Source organism: Harmonia axyridis, chromosome 3, assembly GCF_914767665.1.
Source record: "Harmonia axyridis chromosome 3, icHarAxyr1.1, whole genome shotgun sequence".
In the NCBI taxonomy this organism is placed as follows: domain Eukaryota; kingdom Metazoa; phylum Arthropoda; class Insecta; order Coleoptera; family Coccinellidae; genus Harmonia; species Harmonia axyridis.
The window spans coordinates 10,530,653-10,558,541 of NC_059503.1; the positions used below are offsets into that span (position 1 = coordinate 10,530,653).

At 33.0% G+C, this 27,889-nt stretch overlaps 1 protein-coding gene across 4 annotated transcripts; it reads left to right on the forward strand.

Moving 5' to 3' along the window:
* Positions 1-391: 391 nt before the first annotated feature.
* LOC123676796 (laccase-4-like) lies at positions 392-27,855 on the forward strand. Of its 4 annotated transcripts, XM_045613018.1 has the most exons (12): positions 392-449; positions 16,473-16,566; positions 19,184-19,455; positions 20,008-20,218; positions 23,095-23,366; positions 23,663-23,786; positions 23,963-24,186; positions 24,388-24,577; positions 24,634-24,812; positions 25,394-25,655; positions 25,872-26,038; positions 26,904-27,855. In XM_045613018.1, exons 1-12 carry the CDS (start codon positions 435-437, stop codon positions 26,955-26,957), a joined length of 2,064 nt encoding a protein of 687 aa, XP_045468974.1. In that variant the 5' UTR covers positions 392-434; the 3' UTR covers positions 26,958-27,855. The 4 variants fall into 4 exon arrangements, with proteins under 4 accessions (XP_045468974.1, XP_045468970.1, XP_045468972.1 ...); XM_045613014.1 differs by having other exon boundaries at positions 25,872-27,855; XM_045613016.1 differs by lacking the exon at positions 392-449 and adding an exon at positions 6,625-6,851 and having other exon boundaries at positions 25,872-27,855.
* The last annotated feature ends 34 nt before the right edge of the window (positions 27,856-27,889 follow it).

Here is a 27,889-nt window from a genome sequence, read left to right on the forward strand (position 1 = left end):
CAGAACGTGCGAAGCCGGAGATGGCTGCTAGTTTTGAATAAAAAAACTCCGTTCAAATTTTTTTTTCAAGTTGTTTATGATATTAGGACACAGAAAAATTGGAAAAATATCTAACTGAATATTCTGTACAAAATAAGGCCATAAACTAATGAAATTGGAAAAACAGAAGATTAATTTTGAAACGAATGTTTATCATCTTAAATTCGTTAATCCAATTAAAATAGGTACCTCAATTTATATTAATATAAAGAACAATAAATAAAGGTCCCCATATATTACATTTTTCGGTTCGGATTAGCTTAATACTAATTTTATTGTAGGATCAAAAGATAAAATGAAATCCCAAATGGAAGATTCCAGCATCCTATTCCATGTTAATGATGTTTTTAAATTTATTGTGGTTGAAGAATACCAACAGAACATGAGCCATTTTCATGATTTCGATCATGGTAAGTGAAAATTGATTAATTATATTCAATTAATAATTTGTTTACATTCTGATTGAAAAACACGGATTTCTTATTTTTTTAAGAGTTGTGAGTTATTTAGAGTGAAAAAAAATCTGATTCATTTTCCAATGCAATTTCCATTAGTTTTTTACTTTTTTGTGTGGAATTAATCTCGAATATTAAATAAATTGACTTTTTATATAGGTATAACTGAAACAACATGAATTTCATATACTACTATACATTCTGCATTGGAAATAATTCTACTTACTGATTGAGTATTGTAAAAAATGTGTAATGCATGGCACTTATTACCTATAGGTATAATTTAATGAGATCTAATGAATTTCCTTCATCGGGGAAAATTAATGTAACTATACATTGATGCATTGATGTGGTTTCATCAATAATTATCTACTTATATGTTTACGTCATTAATTCTTCAAAGAATCATATTGAAATGAGGAATTTCCTCATGAGTTTTGTGAATAAAAAAAACACAAAAACAACGTCATCATTAATGCCATCTACTCAAATTAATGTACAGTTATAGGTATATCTAGTGAATTATGATACATTGTAAACAAACAGATAATTATTGGTATATTTAGTTCTTTACCTCATACAATATATGTATTAGAAGAAATTCCGTCAATGAAAGTTTGGTCAGAGGTTTTTTGTTTGATTGTAAAATTGTACATTTATCACAAAGTTCTGTTTCCCAGCCTACCGAAGTGTAGGCATGAAAATAAATTTTGGTCTTCCATTTCAAATTTTCAATCCGCCTACTCTGCATTTCAGATCAGGGTGAAGGAAAAATGCATTTTCTGATTGATATTTTCTTTCTATATTTAAGTAATTATTGAAAATAGGGAAATTTGTATAAAATCACAAAGAGAATATTGGGATCTAGTTTTCTTGTAGAATTTAATATACAGGCTGTCCCGCATTAATCTTTCTAGCCGGAAATTTTTGAAGTACCTATATAACTACTATCAGTTTAAATAGGTACATTTTCATTTGGGGGGGTTATTGTGACTGCAAATTCATGAGCGCACGATCACCCCTTAGCGGGGGTGGTACTGGTAACCCCGGAACTCCTTCAAGAATTTGAAATGGCATTAGGGGTCACACTATGCAGCCCCAGTAGGTGATTTCATGAATGATCATTTTTCCTAGAGTTGAATTGGAGGAGATAAACCTTTTCAATGGCTCCCAAGATCTCCTGGATTTGACACCTCTAGAATTTTTTTTCTGAATGATCATTTTTCCGAGAATTGGATTGGAGGAGATAAACCTTTTCAATGGCTGCCAAGATCTCCTGATTTGACACCTCTAGAATTTTGTTAGTGGGGTTTGAATTCGTTCATCGCTTCCAACGACTATTTTACACCAAAATGATACCTAAAATAGAAAATTTTCGGCATATACATAAAGAGAATGGCAAAATTTTTGAGATAATGTGCCACTCCATTGCATTTTAATAATCTTGATTTCGGAAGAACTCATTAAATATCCGGTGTGAGCCACCCTGTACGAGATACTTTTCTATGAGAGTGTTTAACGACGCAATACCTCAAGACGAAAATAACTTATTGTTAATGAATGAATGGTCTCTTAATTTGTTTGTTTGTACCTATACTTGTGGTTTTAACCACAGTGTAAATATTTAATATGATTCGTGCTGACTTATTTTATTTATTTCTAGTATCCACTCAGGGCCGGTGTAAGGGGTGAAACAGTGAAGCGACTGTTTCAGGCGCCTCTATTCGGGGGTCGGCAATTCGGCCTAGTTTGCTGGCCGCCTTTCATATTTCATCATTGATTCTTAAAAACAACACAAGGTTGTTCCGCCCTGCTGCGTTTGTTTATGAGAAGGCTCATGTTGTTATTGATGATTTTCATCAGGGTCGCCGAAAAATACTTTGCTTCCGGCGCCAAAATTACTAGCGCCGGTCCTGTATTCAGTGAATGTTATGACATGAGTTATTTCATTCGGTGATCTGATATTTAAAGATATTTTACTAATTTCTTTTCATTCGATAATTGATTAATTGTATTGTTTTGAGTTTACTGTTTTGATATTGCTACTTATCTGATGGGTTGAATTTTTAATGTCAGTATATGTGATTTATTAATCTCATCTCATATATAAAAGTCTGGAAACGGTGAATTTATTTCGCGCACGGGAGGAAAATCGGAATTCTGAAACTGTGGTCTTTAGTAATTTCGCCCTAGGAATCGAATGGGCCCATCAGATTTTGGTCCCAAAAGGGCCTTATATAAGATATGAGACCTAACTTTGGAACTTCAAATGCAAACCCATCTTTTTTATTGCAAATTCGGATTTAGCGGGAAATTTATATCCGAATTGGTTGAAACCAAAATGTTTTCATCCTTTTTTGGGCCCTATGCAGCGTTTTTTGTTCAAAAATCCGGGGGCGTTCATTCAGATCAGGATGCAAAAATTCATATTCTGATACTGAGGTCCTTTAGTACTTTTTCTCGTTGAATCGATCGAGCCCATCAGATGTTGGGTGCAGAAGGGCCTTATACGAGAAACGAGGCTCAACTTTGAAATCTGTTATAAAAAGATGGATTTGCATTTGAAATTTCAAAGTTGGGCCTCATATCTCGTATAAGGCCCTTTTGGGTCTAAAATCTGATGGACCCATCGATTCCTCGGGCTAAATTACTAAAGAAACCAGTATCAGAATTCCGATTGTCCACCTGTGCACGAAATGAATTCACCGTTTCCAGACTTTGAACCACCCGGTATATATGTATACTTACTATATACAGTTTTGTTGTGTCCTTAGATTATATCTAAATGTTCCATTTATTTCTATACATACATCTTTCATTTTAAGAACACGTTAAAAAAAAAAAATATATATATATATATATATATACATATATACTTATATATATATATATATATATATATACATATATACTTATATAGTCTAAGGTTGTGTCCAAGGATTGCAATCGCTTCTGACTTCACGTCAGTGGTTTCCTCATTTTCTGATAAGAAATATTAATTAATATGCATTAGTGAAGTTTTGCAAATTGAAGGTGTTAAATATATAGGTTTCACGTGGAGACTAATAAATAATATATCCATATGTTAGCGATTTGCATACTTCAATACTACATTCAGTCATAAACACAAACCCGTTTATTCTGGGATTACCATAGTGAGAGACAGAATTTCTTGGATTTCGAATATTTCCAATGAAAAGGGGATTCACTTGGATTCAGAAGGAACATGAAAGAATTTCGAAAAACATATGTACTCATTTAAAATCTTCAAAAAGTGGAAATTTTTCTCAACTCTAAGGAATTACCACGAATCCTTGGCCTTAAAAAAATCCTGATTTGACCCGTATTTACTTTTTTCAAAGTTGGCGCTCATTTAGCTCGTTTGTAAGAAAATATCCATATTTTCAGAAAATATGTTGACATATCTGCTATTTTTTGCCAGGAAGATGTAGAAGGTTGTTTGATGACTTAATAAATTCTAAATGGTTCCGAACTGCGTATCACGCACTTTCAGTGATTATTTTCAACCAATATTGATGAAATAATCAAAAAAGTGAAGTAATACCACATCCTGATGAGTTCACAGTTCCTCTTTTGCATTTATACCTACTTTAGCGATAGAGATAAAGCTCCGGATTTTTGGTTTGATCACCATAATGTTGAAATTTTGGTTTATTGATTTGAATTGTTGTTGACCCATTTCTATTATCAATTCACCAGATTCACGAATATTGAATTTAAAAATTTTTATTTAGTTTTTGGAGATATCTTAAACAATAAAATAGTTTTTTGAATAAATTCATTGAAGTTTATATTCGGCAGACATGCTGAAAGAATAGGCAATCTGCTTTTGAATGGTAACCTGATTGCAATAAAAAAAGGTATAAATAATTTTTACAATCGTCGTCAGAATAACTCAACTTTTTAGCATAAGTAGGTACGTTTAATTGAACGTTATCAAAAAACTATGTTAGTTAGATACGGTGCAGTAGTCGTAGTCAACAGTATTTATTTTCGGGAGAATGTGAATGAGTGAGAATATGGCGAATATACTTTATATTTGCGTTTATTAATGTCCTGCAGAGATCTTCTAAATTTAAGCGATTGTTCAGGAAAATCAATTGGAGTAAGTATATTATCAGTTATAAAACTATGCCATATCCCAATTACTCGAAATATACCCATTTCTATCCAATTGAAACTTAGTAGTTTGTTGCAAATGTCACAAAAGCTCTTGAAAGGTTTCGTTAAAATCTGTCCATTAGAATACCCAAAATTCTTTTTGAAAAGTTCGAAAATTTTGAAATGATTCGCACGATATGCTGAATTTCTGAGTCCCCAATATGATTCTTTCCGTCTGTAAACTCAATAAATCTCGAATGAAAAAAGAAAAAACCTAGAAACTTGAAATTTTGTGTCAGATTCGAATCTTAAATGTCACGGTTAACCGCTCGAAATTCAAGCGGAATTTTGAAAAAAAAAATATTTCAGTAACAAATGATCTTCCAACTTTTCGATACCATTTTCGTAGTACGATTTGTCTTCCGCTTCAAAATAAGCCTCAGTTTTGGCGATTACTTCTTCATTGGCGCTAAATTTCTTTTTAGCGAGCATTCTTTAGAGGTCTGGGAACAGGAAAAAGTCGCTGGGGGCCAGATCTGGCGAATACGGTGGACGCAGAAGCACTTCGAAGCCCAATTCATGCAATTTTGCCATTGTTTTCATTGATTTGTGATACGGCGCATTGTCTTGGTGAAACAGCATCTTTTTTTCTTCAAATGGGGCCGGTTTTCAACGATTTCATCTTTTAAACGATCCAATAACGCTATATAATAATCGCTGTTGACGATCTGGCCCTTTTGGAGGTAATCAATGAATATTATTATTACCTTGCGAATCCCAGAATACTGAGGCCATAACCTTGTCAGCTGACTGTTGTGTTTTTCCTCGCTTTGGATTCGGTTCATCGAGTGCAGTCCACTCAGCTGACTGTCGATTGGACTCCGGAGTGAAATGATGGAGCCATGTTTCATCCATTATCACATATCGACGCAAAAATTCAGATTTATTGCACTTAAACAGCTTCAAACACTGCTCAGAATCATTAACACGTTGTTGCTTTTGATCGATTGTGGCACCCATTTTGCACACAGCTATCTCATGTACAAATATTCGTGAATGATATGATGTACACATTCAGATGATATCTTCACAATGTCTGCTATTTCGATCAACTTCACTTCACGGTAATTCAAAATTATTTTGTGAACTTTTTTGATTTTTTCGTCGGTGACAGCCTGTTTTGGGCGTCCACTGCGTTTGCCGTCTTCGGTGCTCATTTCACCACGTTTGAACTTAGCATACGAATCAATGATGGTTGATTTTCCTGGTCCAGACCCCGGAAACTATTCAACAAGCCAAGATTTTGCTTCAACTGTATTTTTCCCTTCAAAAAGCAATATTTCATCAGTACACGAAATTTTTTTACCATTTTTTCAAATAACAAAAGTAGCTACACTCACAATGCAATATCTCACAAACTAATGGTCGGACTGCTGCCAAATTTTGACACTTATCGTTTGAAGGTTGGTACCAACTAAAAATCATATGGATTTAATACTAGCACCGCCATCTGTGCATCAGACCGGGGACTTTTCAATTGGCCTAATATTAACGACGAACAGCCTGAAAACATTTCAAATAGTGATTTTACTCCAAAAATTGAACATTCAACCGAAGGCATTCTTTGTCTTTTAGACTACCACGGCCAAGTCAAAACAAATTCCAAATTCCTCAACGCCAAACGAAACCATTTAAGCATTTCCGCATTGTCTTCCTCATTCCATTATGCAACGTCAACCTTCCACATTCTCATGATGCATATGATTTTTCCTTTTTTGTATTCCACCGGCAAGTACTCATAAAAGTCGCTAAACAGGTACTTGGTCGGGTTTTCCAACGGACCTTTTCATACTCAAAAATAGCGGGGTACTTCACTCCTTCTGTTCAACAACACGCCGGTAATTGCTGCAGGTTACACTGTCACCTGAAGCTGAGTATAGTCATAATCTACTATTAGGATATCCCACCAAGTACCACCCAGACTACCTCTGCGGATATTCCTTCTATCCGCCTCCCACCCTATGGCAGTACACATTGACAGAATTTTAAGATGCCGCGATATTTGAAATTTCTTAATATCAACCCGTCTGCTGCCGCTGTATTCCAATGGCGCAGATATCTTTCGACATAGCACACTAGTGTGATTTTGTGATCGATTTAATTTTGCGTTATCGGTTCTTTTATTGGTTTTTGTGATATATTGCTGTGTGATCTTTGGGAAGGGCTGATTTTGAGGTGAGATGATACTAGGAGCTCAAACAGTTATTTATATATTTTCAATAATAACAATATTTATCAGTAAATTGTCTCACCATAATACGATATAAAGAAACTAAGCAAATTATCTATATCAACATACAAGTACCCTTCATTGAATCTATCGAAAAATTCCACCAAATTAAAGCAGAAACGATTTGAACTCCTTTTTATGAACATTAACATTATTCAAGAGTTTTATATTATTTGAAAAATTATTGAAAATTTTTATACATGGATGCTTTTCCTTTTCCATATTTTGGAAAATTTGGATATTGCGTATGAGGATCTATGGGTATTGATAAAAGTACAAACTGTACTATGTGTTTATTAAATTTATTATTAGTTGAAAAAAGTAAATAATTTTTTCCATCATTCAGTTAATATCGCAACAATGTCTGCAATTTTCAAATTTTGAAAAAAGAAGGGTTCGACTTATTCATGAATAATGAATTCAAATAAGCTCCGTTCAAAATTTCATGTGGATAGTGGCATCAGAACTATAGAAAATTCAGAATCTCTGACATGAGGTCAGGAGCTTTTGAGCGCTCGTTCACTCATGTGCCAATTGCGCCCTTGTAAACCACAATACCCCAATACAGTTATGTGGCCTCCAAGGGCGCAATTGGCGCATGAATGAGGCAGCGCCCAAAATCTCTTGACTTTACGTCAGTGCTTTTTGTTTAATTTTTTTTTGTTCTCTATTTATCAAAAAAATTTGTTTCTGTATTGGCTAATTCAAGTATTTTCGAAGCTCCTTTGAGTAAATCTTAAATTGTATTCATTCAAGTCAAGATTTTCAAAGATTATTAGTGAATTTTATTGTTTTACTCTTATGGGAATTTATAATTACATATTTTATTTTGAATTTCCGGAAATTTTTTATCCTGTCTTTTCGAACTAATGTGAAGAAACTATAAGATTTGAGTAGTTCCGGTAAAAACACCATAATCTGCATAATTGTACTAAAACACATATTCAATTTCATTATTGTATATCGTGTTTGCACAGCCTGTATATTGTGCGAATTGCGCATCCGTAAATTATGACTTCTCGGGAGAAAACAGTAACTGGGGTTGATTCTTTGAGGACGAAGTACTATAGGAATAACTTGACCAATAAAAAAAAATGCGAATTACCAAACTATGATGGAAAATAATGACTGGAAAAATTATTCTCCTACGTTAAATACACAGTTAAATATACAGTTTTTCTGTTGTGAAGAAGAAGAATCGTCTCCAAAATACATTAAATTTCTTACACCAACATAATTTTTGAAGAGTTCCATAGAAGAGGCTGTAATTATTGAATCTATGATGGAACGGAACTTCCAACTCATATTGTTTATGACTATGAATAAATATCCATAATAATTGACTTGTTTTCAATATTTAACGATGCTAGTATATCAAAGAAATAGAAATAAATACCTAACTGATATTAAAATTTATTATTTGCAAAAATTTAAGAACTACTCAGATGCTAATTGGATCGCCTCTCATGTTTAAAGCAAAATATTTTTATTGTTATTTTATTATCAGAAGTTATAGAACCAGAAGGTTATAACCAGTTCGCATAGATTATAACTCAACTATAAGTAGAGTAATTAAATAAAAGATTAGTATTTTACAGGAAGATCTACATTCGGAAATAAATGTTATGTAAAATTTAAAATCTTCCACATAATTATTAAAAATTGCATATCCATCGGTAGAAAATGCAAAATTTAATAATCATTTCAATAATAGATTAGCCGTACGGAAAATTATCTCAATTCTCTGTTATACCTACTATTAACGAATATAATTTTCTCTACTATTATCGAAGAGTTTATCTGAATGATGGGATATTTTAATTGTTACCTAAATGTTAAGACTTTATTTGTTGACACACAGTTTGTTGACTTGTCTCATACATTATTTATATGTTTGAAGAAACCAATAAAGATAGTTATTATTATCATTCGATTCTTTGGTTATCGTACTGAATTTCCACCAAAGAAAGCATCTGGAATGCAATACAACTCAAATAACTAAATCTCCTTGAATCAAATATTTACTCTTCCAAAATACGAGTTCTTAAGATTCTAGCAGAATTTCTTCTTCTTTGGTTGCTTTAAAATGAAACAACAAGTAAATACATTATTGTTGACCAGTTATTTTCTTGCACATGAAAAATTACCAAAATGATATATTCCTAATCTTCCTTAAAATAATGCAGCAGCGGCATTCACTTATTCCAAATAAGAACAAGAACTGGAGGTCAGTTTAGTTCAGGGTCTCACGTAATATATATGAACATCATGTTATGAGACCCATTTCATGTATGGCAAATAGTTATAAAAAACATACAAATCATCTTTATCTGATTTCAACGATATTACCTGTATAATTTTTCAGACTAAGGACAATATACAGAAATTTCACAGATTCCACAATTGACCTTGCTTCCTCTCTAAAATCTAAACAGAAAAAATGGGTTCTAATGAGGATCCCATACATAATGAAGGTCTTTTTTTATAATTGGCTTACCTACACCATCTTTTGAACAATATTTGGTTAATAAATAACAGTGTTAATTCTTCTTCGTGTCTCTTGTAATATACTCTCTAGCGTTCAATTTATTCCAAATTATGAGATAATTTCCATAAATTTGGAACGAAATGAAAAACAAAATAGAATGTTGGTATTTCTGCCAAAGAACAGGCACACAAAAAATAAAAGTGATCAATTGACATGTTATCAACCTTTTCGTTTTCAGTCATAGAAAACGAGTTATATCAGCTTCCCAGCGAATTTGTTGAATATATTATGTCGAACTTTATGAATTTCAGAGCAAATATATAACTCGTTTAATCATCCTAAAGAATGTTGAAATATTTTTGGTGTGGATGGTCATTGGTCAAACAAAAATTTGCGTTGGACACAGTATTTATTATTCTTGATGTGAGGATAGTTTTAGTTAGATGTGAAAGGTTGACATTCCACAATCCAGAAACATAACAAACTGAAATTATTGTACAGTTTCTCTCCTCTGAGGATACAAAAATTGAATTTATTTTTTATAAATAATAATTTTGGGATTCAGCTATTAATTTCTGAAAATGAGCTGAATCATCTTGAGATTCGAGAATAAATTGTCGTCAAGTAGACCTTTCTTGAGAAATCACGTAGGTAGACATTACACTCTAGTGGTGCATGACTTTTTTCGGTAGTGTTATCTCAAAAGTATTAGTTACAAGTTTAATCTATTTTAATTCCTTCTTGGAAGTATATTAATGACCTGCAAATGTTATACAGTTTTTAAATACATATTGTTGATTTTAGTTAATCCTAGCTAAAATTATCAGCAAATCATTCTTTTTTCAATATAATTATCTGAATTTTTATCTAGTGTCTATATTTTTAGGCCGCGTATATGTATACTGTTCGATTTTAAAATTCTATGAATTAATCAGGGTTTTTTTTTATTCTATCCTTCAACAAAAGTACTTTTCGAGTGTTCGTTTTCATTTCGTCAGGATATCTGTAATTTTCAAATTTTGAGTCGAGGATGGCCTCAAAGGATAAAATTGAACTAAATGATGAAATTACAATATATTGCATAAACTAATGTTTTGCAGCTAGTACATAGCAGTAAAAAATATTGTATTCAATTATTTCAATCATTTGTAGGTATGTCAAGTTTTCGAGAAACATTTTTTCTGATCATCTTCGAAGGGATCGCTCTACATTTCATGTCAATGTCTGCAATTTGAACTTGGAATGGTCTGAAAAGATATGGTACTTTCCACTGCTGACGAATCCGTCTTCAAATTCAATTATGTCCGGCTGTCGGTACCATAAACATGATAACTGAAAAACTTAGAAACTCGAATATTCTTGGATAGATTCATATCTCTTCGGTTGGTCTCGTATTTTGTTCTCCTTATAATTACAAAACTATACCTTGAATCTCAATTTCAAAATAAATACAAAATTAATAGGATTTTAGGAGTGAAGAAGGACTAAGATGCATAGTGTCATATTCATTGACACAATATTTGAAATTGTATAAATAATCCATTTGTGAAGTTTACTATACTATCCTGTATAGAAGAATTCATTTATTCTGGGTGATTATTAAGAGGAGAAGATCTTACCGGGTAGCAGCTATTTGAAAATCATTAAATTCTGAATTCATGAAGGTTTCGTAATTTCTCTTCTCAATCTTGAGACATTTAAAGGTTTAAACTGCTTCATATTAAATATCGAAGAATTAAGTAATTTGAGGCTCTCAAGAAGTATCTTGTAGTTGATTAAATTTCATGTTTTGAGAATACAAAAAACATGCCTCATTTCGAAACATCAACACGCCAAAAGTGATAGGATATGAAAGTTGTTTAAAAAATAATTACAAATATTCCACGACTATAATATCCTTCAAACACATGGCGCCTTTCTTTGAATAATTGCATAACTAGAATGAATTTAACTCATCATCTTCTCGAATATGTCCCAGCGTGAAGTAAATGCCTAACTACTCTACATCGTTTAACGAGAACTATAAATATTGTCAGGAGTTTTGAAATTAATGTTGCGAAACTACCTGGAATAACGTTCTTCGTCTGATATACAAAACGCTTTTAGTGAAAAACCTTGGAAATATTGCCGCAACAGATTCTTCTATCCTGGTTGATAGAAAATAAATAACTCTTCAATGATTTAGTTCAAGGGGACATGAACAATTGGATTGAATATTATATGTTTGCCTCACATTCCTGTGCCTTTTGCAACGAGGAATTATCGTTTTGCGAGTTGAGAATTATTTGGTCTTTGGAGAAGTTTAGATGTAGCACTTCACTCAATATGTATCTGGCCTAATCAGTACAAACACATTTTTTTCTAAAAAATTCGACTTTATTCGTCAACAAATAGTCACCTTCAAGAGTGAATAATGTTCAATATCTTTTTTGAAGAAATAGGCTTCAATTTTCCAACATTTGAGGCCGTATATCGGCAATAACACGGCGAATGTTGTCTTCCAAATGGTCAAGGGTTTGTGGCTTATCCGCATAGACCAATGACTTCACATAGCCCCACAGAAAGTAGTCTAGCGGTGTTAAATCACAAGATCTTGGATGCCAATTCACAGGTCCAAAACGTGAAATTAGGCGGTCACCAAACGTGTCTTTCAATAAATCGATTGTGGCACGAGCTGTGTGACATGTTGCGCCGTCTTGTTGGAACCACAGCTCCTGGATATCATGGTTGTTCAATTCAGGAATGAAAAAATTAGTAATCATGGCTCTATACCGATCACCATTGACTGTAACGTTCTGGCCATCATCGTTTTTGAAGTAGTACGGACCAATGATTCCACCAGCCCATAAAGCGCACCAAACAGTCAGTTTTTCTGGATGTAACGGTGTTTCGACATACACTTGAGGATTAGCTTCACTCCAAATGAGGCAGTTTTCTTTGTTGACGTAGCCATTCAACCAGAAGTGCGCTTCATCGCTAAACAAAATAAAATGGACGTAGTGCGCGATACGTATTCCGCACGGAACCATTATTTTTGAAATAAAATTGACCTATTTGCAAGCGTTGTTCAGGCGTGAGTCTATTCATGATGAATTGCCAAACCAAACTGAGAATATAACTTGACAGCTGTTAAATCGGTCGCCATCTTGAACAGAAATGCCAACTTAAAGTTATATACCTCGAAAAAAAACCCCGTTAGATATCATTTCTATAATCCGAATGATTTGATAAACCGAACGGGTCCTGCCAACTTTCTGTTCGGATTATTCATACATTACTATACTCCAAGAAAATCCCAAGGTACAACTTTTTTTTAGAGCACATTCACATTCCAGATTGTTCTCAGAAATGTTCTGATCTCGCTAATAGTCATGTGGAATTTTGCAATAACAGTCATTTTTCCATAATATAAATTAATACAAATCATCACCATGGAATGATGCTCATAAAAAAGTTAATTACTAGTTGCTTCTAAATATACCACTAAACGCAAGGCTAAAGATCTAATTACTCCAGGGTATGGCACATTCGCCTGTACAATCCCTTTTTTCTTGATCAGGTTTCGTAAGTGATACTTAAACAATTCCCAAGATGGCAAGTAACCACTTCCGCAATTCAATAACATGTGATTTGCATTCAAAAACAGCCTTCGATAAACCGCATCTAAAAATCTTCATATTTACTCTAGAATCTATTATAGAGGGTGTTAACAAAGAGATAAATGTTCGTCATGGTACTGATCACGAACCAGTTCGTTACCACTCCAACGCGCAGACCTAAACATTTTTAAACATAGCTTCATTATTTCCTCCTAAATCAGAGAATATCCCAACAAGAAGAAGAAATATTTGTCATGATATCTACTCAATCTCTGAAGGTGACTGCATCATTGTCGAAACGGCGTTAAATATTTTTATTTCCATAAACATAAGTTTGGTTACTTCAACCCCTCAAATATTGTATTCGTGTGTTGTCTTAGTTTTCCTTGATTTATATAATTCTATACTTGCTCTGGACTTTCAATACGTTAATTTGAATAGTAGTTATAGAAAAGCTTCAATAATTCTGAATTGAGTCACGTCATGAAAATACATATATGTATAAACATAAGGCCATCTATATTTGATAAACCTGATCATCAAGCAGATATATGTATATGTACCTATATTTTATTACCGATTGTTCATGCAATCTTCATTCCGTTGATGTTTGCAGATGATTTAAGTTATTATAATCGTATATTCGAGAGATTCACATGTAAAAAAATAATTCTAGAAATGTCAACTTTTTTCGAACCCCAGTAAGCAGATTCCTCTTTGTCCAAACTAATAGAAAAACAAATATGAATTACGAAATTTCGGTATTTCAAGTAAATTCTCACATCGATGACACTTATGGAATTTAACTTCAAATATGAATTACGACGAAGTTTGGGTATTTCAAGTGAATTCTCACATCGATGACACTTATGGAATTTAACTTCAAATTTTTTATTGACCTCAGGGACTACTGTTGAATACGATCGTTTTAGGACATTTAAAAATGTATTTGGAAACAGTTTTGCTAAGTATCCTTCCAAAATAATTTACCATTACTACCAAAAAAACGTAACTATCAGATCGCTTAGGGAAAGAAATGTACGCAAACGCAGAGGACTTGCGTGGAATACTTCAATGCCAAAAAATTATCCCGAATTCTTGTGTAATATTTACTGACACTCTGATTTTAATATGAAGCATCAGATTACTTTTGTCGTCACAATGTCTGGAATTGAGGTAAATATTAAAATTATCTATATTGTTATAGACAGTTGTCTTAAAATACGTGATACTTTTAATCTCTGTGAAACTAATGAAACGTTTCATTTCAACTCATTCGGCAACTAATAGTTGAAAAGCACGATGACATGCAGATTATTGGATATAAGTCGAGACCCATTCAAAAATGTTCAAATACAGGTTTTTTTGTGCACATTTTGTGGTTTAGGATTTCATCATAGATTAAGGTGAGAAGGAAAATAAAGATAAGTTCATCTGCGCAAATAACGAGATAATTCCAAAAAGATATTCATACTCTTTTCCAATTTTTAAGAGATTGCAATTTTTTTAAATCAAAATTTTTCTCTTTGAATGATCAAATTTGCTTCAAAATTTAATGGTCATTTAATGATTCTCTGATTATTTTATATGAGGGAATATTAAAAGTTAGGTATATCTTCAAAAGTGCTCTGAGTATCAGAATTAATGTTGAATATTATTTGGAGCAAATATGTACTGAATTTATATTTATTAAATTGTTTCCTCTATCGAAGTGATGATGAATACACTATTCAGAAATTCATTTCCTCATTGCTTTTTACAACGATGTAATTGTCAGTGAATGAATTTCAAAGTGGTTGATTTTTTCAAGAGATCTGAATAGATGAGAAAAACCTACCATAAGTAATTCAAAGTTCGAGGATGCCTATGGAAATCAATAAGACTTTACCTTGAAACAAATGTTTTTAAATTGTTATTTCTACTAATTAACGTTTAACCCACATTAATGAAGCTATAAATTCTTCTTTAGATTTATATTTCCGTTAAGATTGAACTGTAATCTTTCATCGTCACGTTTGAAATTAATTGGTTTTGCGAAGGTTGTCTTCATTTTCTTTTATTACGTTTTTTGCCATTCTTTTGTATTCATCCCACTATTTGGGTATATTATATAGAAAAAAAAATGAACAAATAAATTTAATCTCGAAGTTAAAAGAGAGGAAAATATGAATGGATACAATAAACCATCGTGCAATAAGAAAACGAGCCCATCAATTTATATGAGTCCTATAAATAATTAATAAGGACATAACTTGATGACATATTTTCATTAAATATGTGAAAATTCCATAAAATTCAGTAGGATTTATTGATTATTAGTAGCTATATAAATAAAATATGTACCAATTAGCTTCTTATATTTTGATTTATCTTGCTAATTGTTTTCGAAGGATTTGTGAATCACAAGATATATGTAGTGAGTATAATTCAACAATAGAAGGTTGCCATTAAACTGAACCCACAAAACAAAAACTTTTCAAGTGCTAATTAATTGAAATGGGAACATTATCTCTGCGTATAGAATGGAATAGAATATAATCAACTCTATTCATAGCACTTTTTCGCATCATCTTCCTTTAGCAGGGTGACCTTATCAAAAAACTAGTTTTTCTCCGTAATCATAATACGCTTAAGACGATCTGAATTTTTTTCTTATTTCTAAGAGGTAAAAATAGCAATGATTTCAGGTTTAGTATCGGTATTTGTCGAGGTTATACCCCCATTATAAAATACCTGAATAAAAAAGGGTGCATGAAGAGACTCGTCCTTGAGAAGGAGTATCTCAAGAAGTTCTTTGGACCAGACTACGCACTTGTTAAACGTATCTTTTTTGTTTATTTGTGAATAGAAAGTTAATCTGATGTATTTAATTATTCATATACTCCTATGTGGATCTCACGTATTATGAAAAACAAGGGCAGACTAATTTTCAATATTTTTATATATTAGCATGTATCAGTGTCAACAATCAGTTCATTTTCTCCGTGAAAGTTTAACTTTCTTCAGATACATTCTTTTTATTCAGTGATTATATTTATGAAACTACTGGATGATCAATGTATAACTAGTGTGAAAATGAATTAAACTTGAATAAAAAGAAACAAGGAAATTATTCCACATTTCACAAATGTATTTGTCCATCTTCATTTGAATTATCTTTGGTAAAACCCTCCACCTATTCATAGAAATGTGTAAACTCTACAAATTGATGAAAAATATACCTACTACCACTACCGTAAATTATTTTCACGTGAAAATGAGATTTATTTGCACGAAATTTCATGAAAAACCAATTGTTACTCCTAATTCAAAATAAAACATTAAACATTGCACTTACCATATCACACTCCAAGAAATGGTCTAAAATTTCCACTTAAAGCTATTAGTCCTTATTTAATCTCATAAATGCATAGTTAACATGAAATGAAATTTTCCTCATTTCAATTCTATTTTTACTTCAATTTCACTTCTATTTTCAGGTAACAAAGATGATTTTCAACACGGCTTCTGTGATAGTTTCTGTGCTGTTGATGCCTGGAATTTTGAGTGTTCATGCACCGGTTTCAAAGTCCGGTAAGTCAATGAATTACACTTGTATCTTAATTGAATTGTAAGCCACCAATTTACATAGTATATTTGCCAAATTTTTCAAATCTTCCAAAATATTCGGTAATGTTCATTGAACACATAAAAAGTGAAAATTTCCTCCTAAATATTCCTCAACAACATAGCAATCACCAACAGTGAATAAAATGAAATGAATAAAATATTTTATAAATAGGCCAATATTATTTGATCCGATCATTGAGCCAGGAATGGACTCAAATAGTAAGGTTCGATTCAGTGATGACAAATCCATCTCAAATTCGATTCTGTCCGTCCGGCCGATAATTTTTGCCCTTTTGTTTACTATCCTATTATTTTCAAAAATTCTATCGAGATAAAAATTTGAATATAGAATGATGATTTATATCCTGTGCAAAATTCATAGAAACCATAGAAAATTCAAAAAAAATATTGAAAAATATTACACAATATTACAGTCACCACGAAATCTCTGCTTTTTTCGCAAATCATAAGAGTTAAATGCATAAAATTTGGTATTTACCTTATTCAATAAGAATAAGATAATTACACGCAGTGAACGATCAATTTTTTAATAGCTGTAAATGAAAAGAGAAATTCCTAACAAAATTAAAGTTGTTATTACCGTGTAATTCTGATCGATTCAATTTTCTTAAAACAAATATGTCCTCTGATGATTATCGTGCTCTAAAATTCTCAAGATATAAAGTATAACTGAAAAAGACAATCTTCAAATTTTAAAACAGTAGATATAGATTTGTGAAATACATTGAATTGACGTCGAAGACCAGAATGGCGGTGTAAGAGAGAAGGTTTTCGAAGATGCAAAACTGGAGGCATTATTTGACAAAGACTCGTGTCAAACGCAACAAGAATTGGCAGGATCATTGGGAGTAACGCAACAAGTCATTTCAAAACGCCTGAAAGTTATGGGAATGATTCAGAAATAAGGAAATTGAGATGTTGATGGAAGAAAGTAGTGGCCCGCGATAGACAATGCTTTGAATCATAAATTCTTAACCAGTTTCTTTAGAATAAAGCCCCGAAATAAAAAAAAAGACGGAAGCAAAGTTGTACGCCTATGTAGTTAAGATAGGTCAAGAAAACATTTCATTCATATCTTCATTGATAATAATGGGGACATGATTAAATTACTATTACTCCTAGTACGCTTCATGTTTCATCATTAGGTGTATTCACTTAACCTTCACCTTTTTTTGCGAATCCTCACTCATTTCTCTTGTAGATACCAGTGCCGTTTCAATTTAGTAATTAGGAAAGAATGTCATGGATGAAAGTAGTGTAATTTTATGTTATTATGTTAACGAACTCTTTGTCCAACTTGCAATTTGAGACCTTTAAATTTCAAATTTGGTCGAATGGATATCAAAATACGATACTGTAGTCTAGCGAAGGTTGTATGTCTATGAGGTTAATGTACCTTCGTGTGTAGATTCAATGCGAAATCAGTGACGTGATGATACATGTGGGCCAAGGTGGGGCTTGGGAATATTATTGTTTTTAAAGCTCTTCCTCTGCTCGCCTCAAGAACTTCTAATTTTTTATAGACATGACCGTAGGTTGGAGTGTTAACTGTTTGGGATTCCCCGTATGTTAAGGATTTAGGGAAGTCCGATAGGATTTAATGAATAGCTTGCTAAGAAGAATACATTTAAGGTCGTACAAATATATTGATCATTAATAAGGGATCGTATAATCGATTTTTTATAGAATATGATCGAATCTTGGGTTTTCCTGGTTTCAAAAGGATATAAGTGATCAAGGTAATATCAATAAGTTATTTACGAAGAAGTCTCAAGACAAATTATTAGAGCCAAATTGTTGACACGAGTGGGAAAGAAATACGAATGCTCGGAATAGGGACAATTTTTTTTAAAATTTTACAAGAATGCATCTACTTTCTCGGAGCAAATTCAGACAGTATTTTGATCCGTCGCTATGCAAGGAACACATTTATTGAATATATTATTAAATGCATCCCTATATGGAACGCTTATTATAGATATTTTTGTATGTTTAGAGTTGTTTGTACTGTTATTAAGCTTAGGTTGACCTCTGCCTGAAACATCTTATCTTTCTCACTTGGTTCTTCAACGCAGATTTATAAACTATAAAGTTTTTGTAAAAAAATCAAAGAGTTTATTTTTAATTTCCATACGAAGGTTTCTTCCAAGAATTGAAATGATCGATCAAGCGATTTATCTTTAATTTTTATTGTTGCAGATTGGCGAATGCGCTGATGTAACAATTTTGATGAAATAAATATTGTAATCGTTCATTAAATAGAACTAAATGAAGTTTATGAATATATTTTAATATATGTAATCAGAGTGCAGTGTTAGGTAGTTCACAAACTTTTTAAAGATTATGTTTTGTTATCAAGCCCACTCCGATTTTTATGGATTTTATTTTTTCCCTTGGGGAGAAACTCATGGTAATTACAATGCATATAATTACCATTCATTTGTGCATTGGTAATTACACAAAAAAAAATTTCCAAGAAAAATGATATTTCTCCAGAAACTTTGAGATTTACATTCATTTACATGTTTTTGCTTCAATTTTCGTTTTCTTCTGTTTACAGGATTTGACAATAGAAAAGAATACTTCCAATACGTTCTACTAGAAGATTCATCTCCAAATGATGATCCATGTAACAGAAAATGTATCCAAGGAGAACCACCCATGATCTGCAAGTATCATTTTAGCCTCGAATGGTACGATATTCTCAGTAAGGCGTGTTACGATTGTCCACATAAACCTGAAGATTGTTACCGCCTAGATTGCGTACCAGGAGATGGAATCAAAAGAGCCGTTCTTGTTGTTAACAGGAAACTACCAGGGCCTGCCATTCACGTAAGCAAAAATTTTCAAAATATTCCGGATCTCAACTGAGAGTTCATCATTGTAAGGCTGGTAGGATTATTAGCATTTCATCCAGTGGTTCCTGCCTTGTACACCCAGTGGGGGTGCCTACTCAGGACGATTTGTCGATTTGCACATTCAGTTTTCCCAAGATGTAGCGATCGTCAGGACGTGATCTTCAAAACAGAACAATTTTTCTTCATTTTATCATTATTTGCAATGATAGAATTATTGCATCATCATCTTTTGTTTTTATATCGTGATATCTTAAAGATTTGACACTTGACAATCCCAAGATGTATTTAGTGGAACTTATGATGGCCATTAGGCCTTCAATCGTCAGATCTAGTCTCGTATATGTGTATAGCGCATGGCTGACTTCTATTATCAGGTCCAATCGACAGGTCCGGTACTTGAGTAGGTATCATAAGGGTATAGGGTTTCTGCGAAGTTCCTAGTATTGCATATCTTGTGGCGCCATCTCACGAGCTTGCAAAGAACCAGCACAAATGAACACATTTTAATGCAGTGATTTTTCTCCAGGTCTGTCATGGGGATCAGGTAGTAGTTGATGTGGAAAATGACCTTGGGAGTGACAGTACCACCATTCACTGGCATGGACAAAAACAACGTCGTTTTCCTTATATGGACGGGGTTCCTTTTGTGACTCAGTGTCCTATTCTGCCCCGTACCACATTCAGATACCAGTTTATAGCAGAAGATCCTGGAACACATTTCTGGCATTCTCATACAGGTAAGTTCCTATTTTTCTCCGGAATCATTCAGTTTAAGTTCTCACACAGCGTTTCCACACAATATTAATTTAAAATTTATCTCTAGACGTGATGGAGTATTTCACATAAGCCGTGAAATATTTTTGAACAAAATTAAAATGAAATTTGAATGATATTGAGGACTGAAATATTTTCTTGAAAAATAGAAATATTACATATATGGCAAAACACAGCAGCTTTGAATGAATTGAGGAATATCTATGAAAAACAAATTGAACGAGATCAAATATTTACTTTTCATCATTATTTATACATCTGAAACATAAATAAAAGAAACAAATCGAAAAGATAATAAATTCATTGAATTTTGTTAAATGAGTCAACAATTCCAATATTTTATAGATAAAAAAAATAATTGTCACAGGCTACATTCGTGACTTAATCACGTGTTTTATATGCAAATCTGCTTAATGAGATGGATCTGATTTACCTACTTAGTTGATTTTGTCGCTCATGTACAAATTCAAGAATGTCTATCGCATTATCTTAATTATTCATGTATTCAAATTCAATTTACCTTATTATTAATTCTTCACTCAAATAAACACCAACGATTAATTGGATGAAAATTGACTAATGAACCGTGATTTATAAGAATATATTAAAATTTCTCAATGAAATAACCGCAAGATTATATTTGACACTTCTGTTTCTAGAGAAATCATTCGTGAGTCCAACTATTTAGTTATGCAGCTATCGTTTTTTATTATTCAAGTTATATGTGAAAACAACTCTCTTTTCATGACATTTTACTTCGAGTGGAAATATTCCATTAATATGTAGGTAATCAAAAAATTTAGAATTAATTATTTTTTGAATAAATGCTGTCTTTTTTTGCAATGAACACTCAATGGAAATTCTGTAATTCTTCTATCTTCTTTAATTTTGGCATTCATTCAACCCTCTGCAAATAACCAAAAAAGTACAGGCGGCTTAGTGAAGATGGTTTGAAGATTTTTATTGCTGATAATGTTGACTAACACTTCTGAGCGGAACAACCTCATGCTGAAGAATCAAGGTTCAGATATTAAAAGGCGGCCAGCACACTGGGCCGAATTGCCGCCCCTCAAATAGAGGCTCCTGAAACGGCATTTTCACTGTTTCACCCCTAACGCCAGCCCTGGTCGTCAGTGTTTTCTTTTCAAGAATATTTCATAGGCAGCAGGTTTCAAATATTGCTATTTTATAGCCAAAAACCCCTCTAAATATCTCACAAATCAACAGTCGAAAATGTCAACACGAATAGAATCTTCACAATATTGCACAATTAAAGCAACAATTTACACATACCCGTATATTAACAGTAATTAATAATGCATTGGATCAAGATACCCCATACTCGAACGATTCATTGTTAAAATATCCTCACTTGAAAAATGCTAACAAGTTTCTTGTGCAAGAATTCATTGCAACACCTTCATGTGTTCGCATTAGGTATGGAACTTGTTTCGTATAAATGATCACCAAGCAAACCACGTATTCGGTCTCAAATAGATTTGTAAAAGACGTACAGCAAAATCTAATTCATATCACTGATGTTTCTCGATTTCAAATTGTTGTTATTTGAATTCTTCAGGGTATGAGGATATCTATTGTTGAATATAGCATCAGTATCCAATTAGAATTGTTGTAAAGTGATCTCAAGCGGTTTAATTATCGCATGGATTAAATTAATTAGTTTCAGATTGTCATATGGAAGAACTAGCCAGGAGATAAATTGTCTTCTATATGATGATTTTCCGAACGAATCGAATTGAGTTCTTGGTAATTTATTCTGTCATTCCGGATATGTATTGTATCACTATCAATTGAATATTTATGAGTATTGATGTAATACACTTCAAGGAGCATTCAGCATTTCAAGTATTTAAACAAGAGCGAAAACTTCGAAAGTATTGACGATGAAGATGTTTCAAAATGTTTTCTGGCGAATATTCAAGGCTAAGTTCCTAAATTGTAGACGCAAATGAAAATGATAGATTCCTTGGAACATTTTTGAAAAAATTAGTAAAAACATGGACCCGCAGGACGCGAATGCCATGTTTTCAAGTTTTAATCTCATAGCACCTTCCCTTTACAAAATATTCAACTTGAAGTTGGCACAGATATTCCAATTATTAAAAGTTTTCCTTATATCTGATATGATAATTTTTGAATGTGCTATTTTTGGAGGAACAGTGCCTGCTTCTTTCCTCCAGAACTTTTTTATTTTTGGATCACTGGTAGTTTAGAAGTTTTGGTACTTATTCACCCAATTTATAGCGAAGATTAAAATTGATTCAATAAACTGGTTTAATTATAACAAAACAGTACGACTATAAGAAACAATCTGTACCTCGAAAACAAAGCGTTTACGTACCCTTATTTATTGGACTTTTTTTATTAAAATTATCCTTTGTACCTCCAATTTGGGAACATCCTGTATGGCTTCTGCGATTGATTTTTAAGGCTATAGGCGTAACTTTAAGTATTTGGCGAGGTGTTCTCGAGCCAATTAAGAAGGTGTGCTCTCTCTCTCTCTGAGCATTATGGTGCTTCATCCCAATATCACTGATGATATCAAGTTTGGCACTCATTGATATTTGCCCAATACACCTTCCTTCCCCATCGAGGAGCATGGTGACTCTGCCGTAGCACACTCGGTTATATAACCAACGGTGCCGATTTAGAGAGTGATGCGTAGCCCACGTCGCCATCTCTCAGAAGAGCTCAGAGTCACTACAAGTATAAATCCGACTAGAGTAGGTCTAAAAAGCTAAAATTTATCCGATGGTCCAATCCTTCAGCATTGTTCGTTATGTCAGCTTGTTTTATCGAAAATTTGTTCACCTTCTAGGGATGCAGAGAGGTGACGGAGTTTTTGGAGCTTTCATTGTCCATGTTCCCGAAGAAGAGGACCTTCACAAGGAACTATACGACTACGATTTGAAAGAGCATGTAATGATACTCATGGATTGGGACCATGTGACTGGTATGCAAAAATTCACATCCCACCATCATAACGATGGTGACAACAAGCCTACAAACCTCTTAGTGAATGGTCTAGGAAGGTATGCAGCAGATAATACCAGTTCCCTGATGCCAACTGCAAGATTCAAAGTGAAGAAGGTTTGTTGGGACTTGAAGATCTCTTTTTTCATCTAAAAAATCAATTTATAAGACTGTATTATGTCTCAAACAGCAAAATTAAACTCTTATTTTCTTTTTCAATTGATAATGGCATACCTCTAACTATCAATTTATCCTGAATAATAGTTATATCTAAAAAAAAAATGTCCAAAATCATTCTAAGAGAAAGAATCTATAAATCCAATATTTCTTAGAAATTAATTGTCTTTTTGTGTTTTCAATGATAGTATCTTTATTTTTACTGCAAAGTTTTAAATATTTTACTTTTATTTTAGGGTTATCGATACAGGTTTAGAATAATTAATGCTGGTTTCCTCAACTGTCCTATTCAATTATCAATCGATAGTCATACGTTGAATGTGATCAGCAGTGATGGATATGACTTCAAAAATATGACTAGTAAGTTCTAACACAAATATAAATTTAAATTTGTTTCAAATCTGAAAGCTTCTAAATGTTGAGAAGAGAAGGAATTATGTTTCCTCAAACGATTACCAAATATCTCTAATTTGGTGCTTAAATGTAATAAAAACACATTTCCGTATTTTTAGTTTAATGTCGGATTTAACTTTTAGGTGATTCGATTGTGACCTATGCAGGAGAACGCTTTGATTTCATCCTGAACGCTGACCAAGAGGAAGATGTTTATTGGATGCGTTTTGGAGGTCTTATGGACTGCGATGAACGTTTCACGAGTGCCCACCAAGTGGCAGTTCTTCAATATGAAGACCCTTCAATAAATGACGATATGTATCCCAAAGATGTACCAACTTACACCAAAGCACGCAGAGATGGCAAAGTAAGTTAAGGTTACTTTAGCAACTTTTATGGCTTCTCCCTCTCTCAGAGGATTGCTTTGTTTTATTCCAGGACCACTGATCAGTATGATAGATCAGTGGCCCCTGCCATATGCACCACCACCTCCATAGCGGAGAGTGGTAACATAAACTCAATCGTTGTATGGCAATAGTGTTAAATTATGGCTTATGAATTGTTTCAGCAAGTAAATCCTTTGAATCAAGGAACCGAAAGCTCTGCATCATTCGTAACAGCTCCAGAAATAGAAAGTTTGCATGATTGGGATGAAAGTCTTAGGGAAACCCCAGATTTTGCGTACTATATTTCCTATGATTTCTACAGGAAAGACAATCATCATTTCCATAAAGCTCCATATTACGGCTTCAGCAATAGTGAGTAGAACTTCAGATACCTCTAGAGCGATTATTTTTAACCATAACCCTTTTAGTAACAAAAAACGACATGTTGCTCCTCACACCACAACTCAATTATATATCGATGAAATTTCTACCTTTATCCCTATTGACGCAAAGAGATGAAATAAGAGAAGATATGGTTTGTAACGAAACAACAGTCAGGGATATGGACTGTAGAAATAGCTACTGCGAATGTCCACATATAATTAATGTGAGTATTCAATATTGTCTTCACTATGGAAAAATTACTGAGATTAAGAAAGTTATCACCCTCCAACCAGTCCAACCTCAACTCGATTAAGAAGTGTGTAGATTACTCAACGTGAGAGGCTTAAACTGATCTGTACAATACTTAATATTGTCCAAATAAAGTGGAGATCACCCCGATATTGAGTTCCGGGTCTAACCTAAAAACCCAGTTTTTCTTAAAAATTCTATTTTATTCGTCAACCTTCAAGACTCAGGACTGATACACATGTACTCCACTGTTCAATACATTTTCTGTAGAAATATTCGTCTTTGCGTTTGAAATGCTTCAAACTCGAAAATCACTTATTCGTTAAGCCAAATTTATTTCCCTGGAGCATTCTTTTGATGTCTGCAAAAAGTCAGTAATCACTGGGGACCAGATCTGGATAATAAACTGGGTGGTCCAGCAGTTGGATGCCAAAACCTTGCCAGCTGATGTTCGAGATTCTGATGCATCTTCTTACTTTTTTGTACTATCAAGTCAAGACTTCTTGCTCTCTCATTGAGTTTCAAACTTTGAATACGATTTAAAAAACTTTTCAGATCGATTTGAATGCTGTTGTTGAACTCATAATAATAGACAAAGGCTTTGCTTACGATGCCAATCATCCATTCCATTTGCACGGACATGCGTTCAGAGTAGTTGCCATGGAGAAACTTGGTCAGAACACAACTGCAGAAGAAGTATATCGATTGGATAAGGCAGGAAAAATCAGGAGAAACTTAGTAAACCCACCTTGGAAGGACACAGTAACAGTACCTGATGGAGGTTACACTATTGTTAGATTTCATGCTACAAATCCAGGTATTTAAAAAGATTTTTTCAGTAGTCTCATCAGTTAAATATAAAAGATCTTCTAGATCATCGTGAAGCAAATTTAATTTTTTTTTGCGTACCTATGCGGATCAGAAATGAACATTTCAAAGATTTTCCCTTCAGGCTATGTTTCAATAGAGTATTCAATTCATGTATACCTATAATTCCTTATACAAATGAACTGAAGTAATGTTTTTTTTTCAGGATACTGGATTTTCCACTGTCACATAGAGTTCCACGCGGAGCTTGGTATGGCAGTTGTTTTCAAAGTGGGCGATCATAAAGACATGGTCCCAATTCCCAGAAATTTCCCAAAATGTGGGAACTATTTCAACCCTGAGGATGAGGTTGCTCAGAAGCCTTGTGACCAAGTAGGTTCGATCGAGAGTTTCCTGCCTTCTTTATTCGGCCAAAAATGTATTGCAAGCTCTTCTTCTTCAATTAACGGCCTACAACAAACCTTCCTTATTTGCTGTGCTTTTCTTTTTCTACGGTACCTGATTCGCTTATAATTATTTCAATTAATTCATTTGAACATAGTGTATATAGAATTATTCGTAGGAATTTGTATATATTCCGTCATTCTTCGAATTCCTATAGAAATAAGCCACAGATCTCTTTATTGTCCTTCAGGGAATTCTTGAATGCATGTGAGTTCCCTTTTTAAGAAATATTGTTAATCTATCAGCTGAGAAAATATTCTCTATACAGGTACAATAATATAAATTAGATTGCGTTGTGATTGCTTTTATAATTGACAAATTAGTTGCTTGAAATTCTGAAGCTTATTGCATCATGCAAACTTGAGCATGGAATGACTATTTCATCATTATTAAACCAGCTAAATCTCTTCAACTCATTCATTTTCAGCAGAAATATAATGCAATATCATAAATCAAATAAAACGATATGACTTCAAAGAGATTTTCATCGAATTCAATGAATTATTACAATCAAATGAAGAAATCTAGCTATCAGTCTGGACCATGAATTCTAGAACAGAACATTTTCGAAGTCATATTTTTTTAATGATCTTATCTTATGTAGGAACATACTGTAATATTTCATTCTTCTTTCATTATTCCAGAATAATCGTAATAAAACTTCAATTATGTTATTCTCGCAAAAAAAAAATTTTAATATTTTTCAGCTTTGTATAATATGTTCGCTGGCTTCTGAAGACGCTTTAAATTTTTTAACGATACACCAAATATTCAGTTGTAGAATCTTTTTCAGAAAAATCATTGGAGTGTAAAGCATGGTTATCCGCGTTTTAACAAAATAGCCTGAGATGAGAGAAGAACCCAAAGGAACAAGTCTTCATATTCGGGTTGGCCCAACAAAACTTTCAAATTGAGGTTTTTAGTAATGAAACCGACGTTTTCTAATACCTAAAAACTTTATTTTAATTTTTTTGGGCCTGTTTGTATGATTTTGTTTGAATTCAAGAAAACGTTGAGAAGTTTATGAAGTTAATAACGAATGGCAAAGAGAAAAACCACCAAGCTCGTGATCTCAACTGAAGAAACAACAATTTCAAGCAATTCCTCAATCTAATTAATGTACAAATTACTTAATTTTTACTAGTATTTTCATATCCTATGTCGATTTTTTCACCAGTGAAACAATATCTATTACACAAAAATTCATGTTCAATCATTCACCTCCATATTCACAAAACGTTGTTTATTGTAATCCTTTAGCAGTTTGTAATGCAGACATAGATCTGTAGTTAAAATTAAGATGTGTAAAAATATTGGTGTGTCCACTGATTAGATTTTCAAATAATTGTGGGGACTCGACTATGGCATTCCCGATACTTCTCTTTTCTTCGGTAGGTGGCACTGTTTAATATGATTTGAGCGCCATAGGAAACGATACGGAAATAAAGTGAAGTACCGGCAATGTCCTTAAATCCAAGAAGTCTAGTGACTACAAAAGTCGCCAGTTTTAGGTGAAACTTTTTCAAAAGTGAGGTGGTCCACTAGTATTTCTAAACATTTTAATAACATCGCTCAATCCTGATCCGATACCACGAACAAAGCTGATAATTTGAACTCTAACTCTGACTTGAAGAGAATCGAAAATCAGTATTTGTTTTTTTATAGAAAATGTGATATGTGAATAAGTTTATACCTAATATTGTGATATTAAGTTAGTAACAAATAAACTCAATCGTTTTCCTATAGGTAGTATTTCATTTAAAACCTTCTCTGTTGAAT

What these genes read in the sequence shown, in the direction of transcription:
- LOC123676796 (XM_045613014.1), top strand. An exon ending in ATATTACGGCTTCAGCAATA is followed by an intron (nt 24,578 to 24,633) that starts GTGAGTAGAACT and finishes TAACCCTTTTAG; the next exon opens with TAACAAAAAACGACATGTTG. An exon ending in AATGTCCACATATAATTAAT is followed by an intron (nt 24,813 to 25,393) that starts GTGAGTATTCAA and finishes AAAACTTTTCAG; the next exon opens with ATCGATTTGAATGCTGTTGT.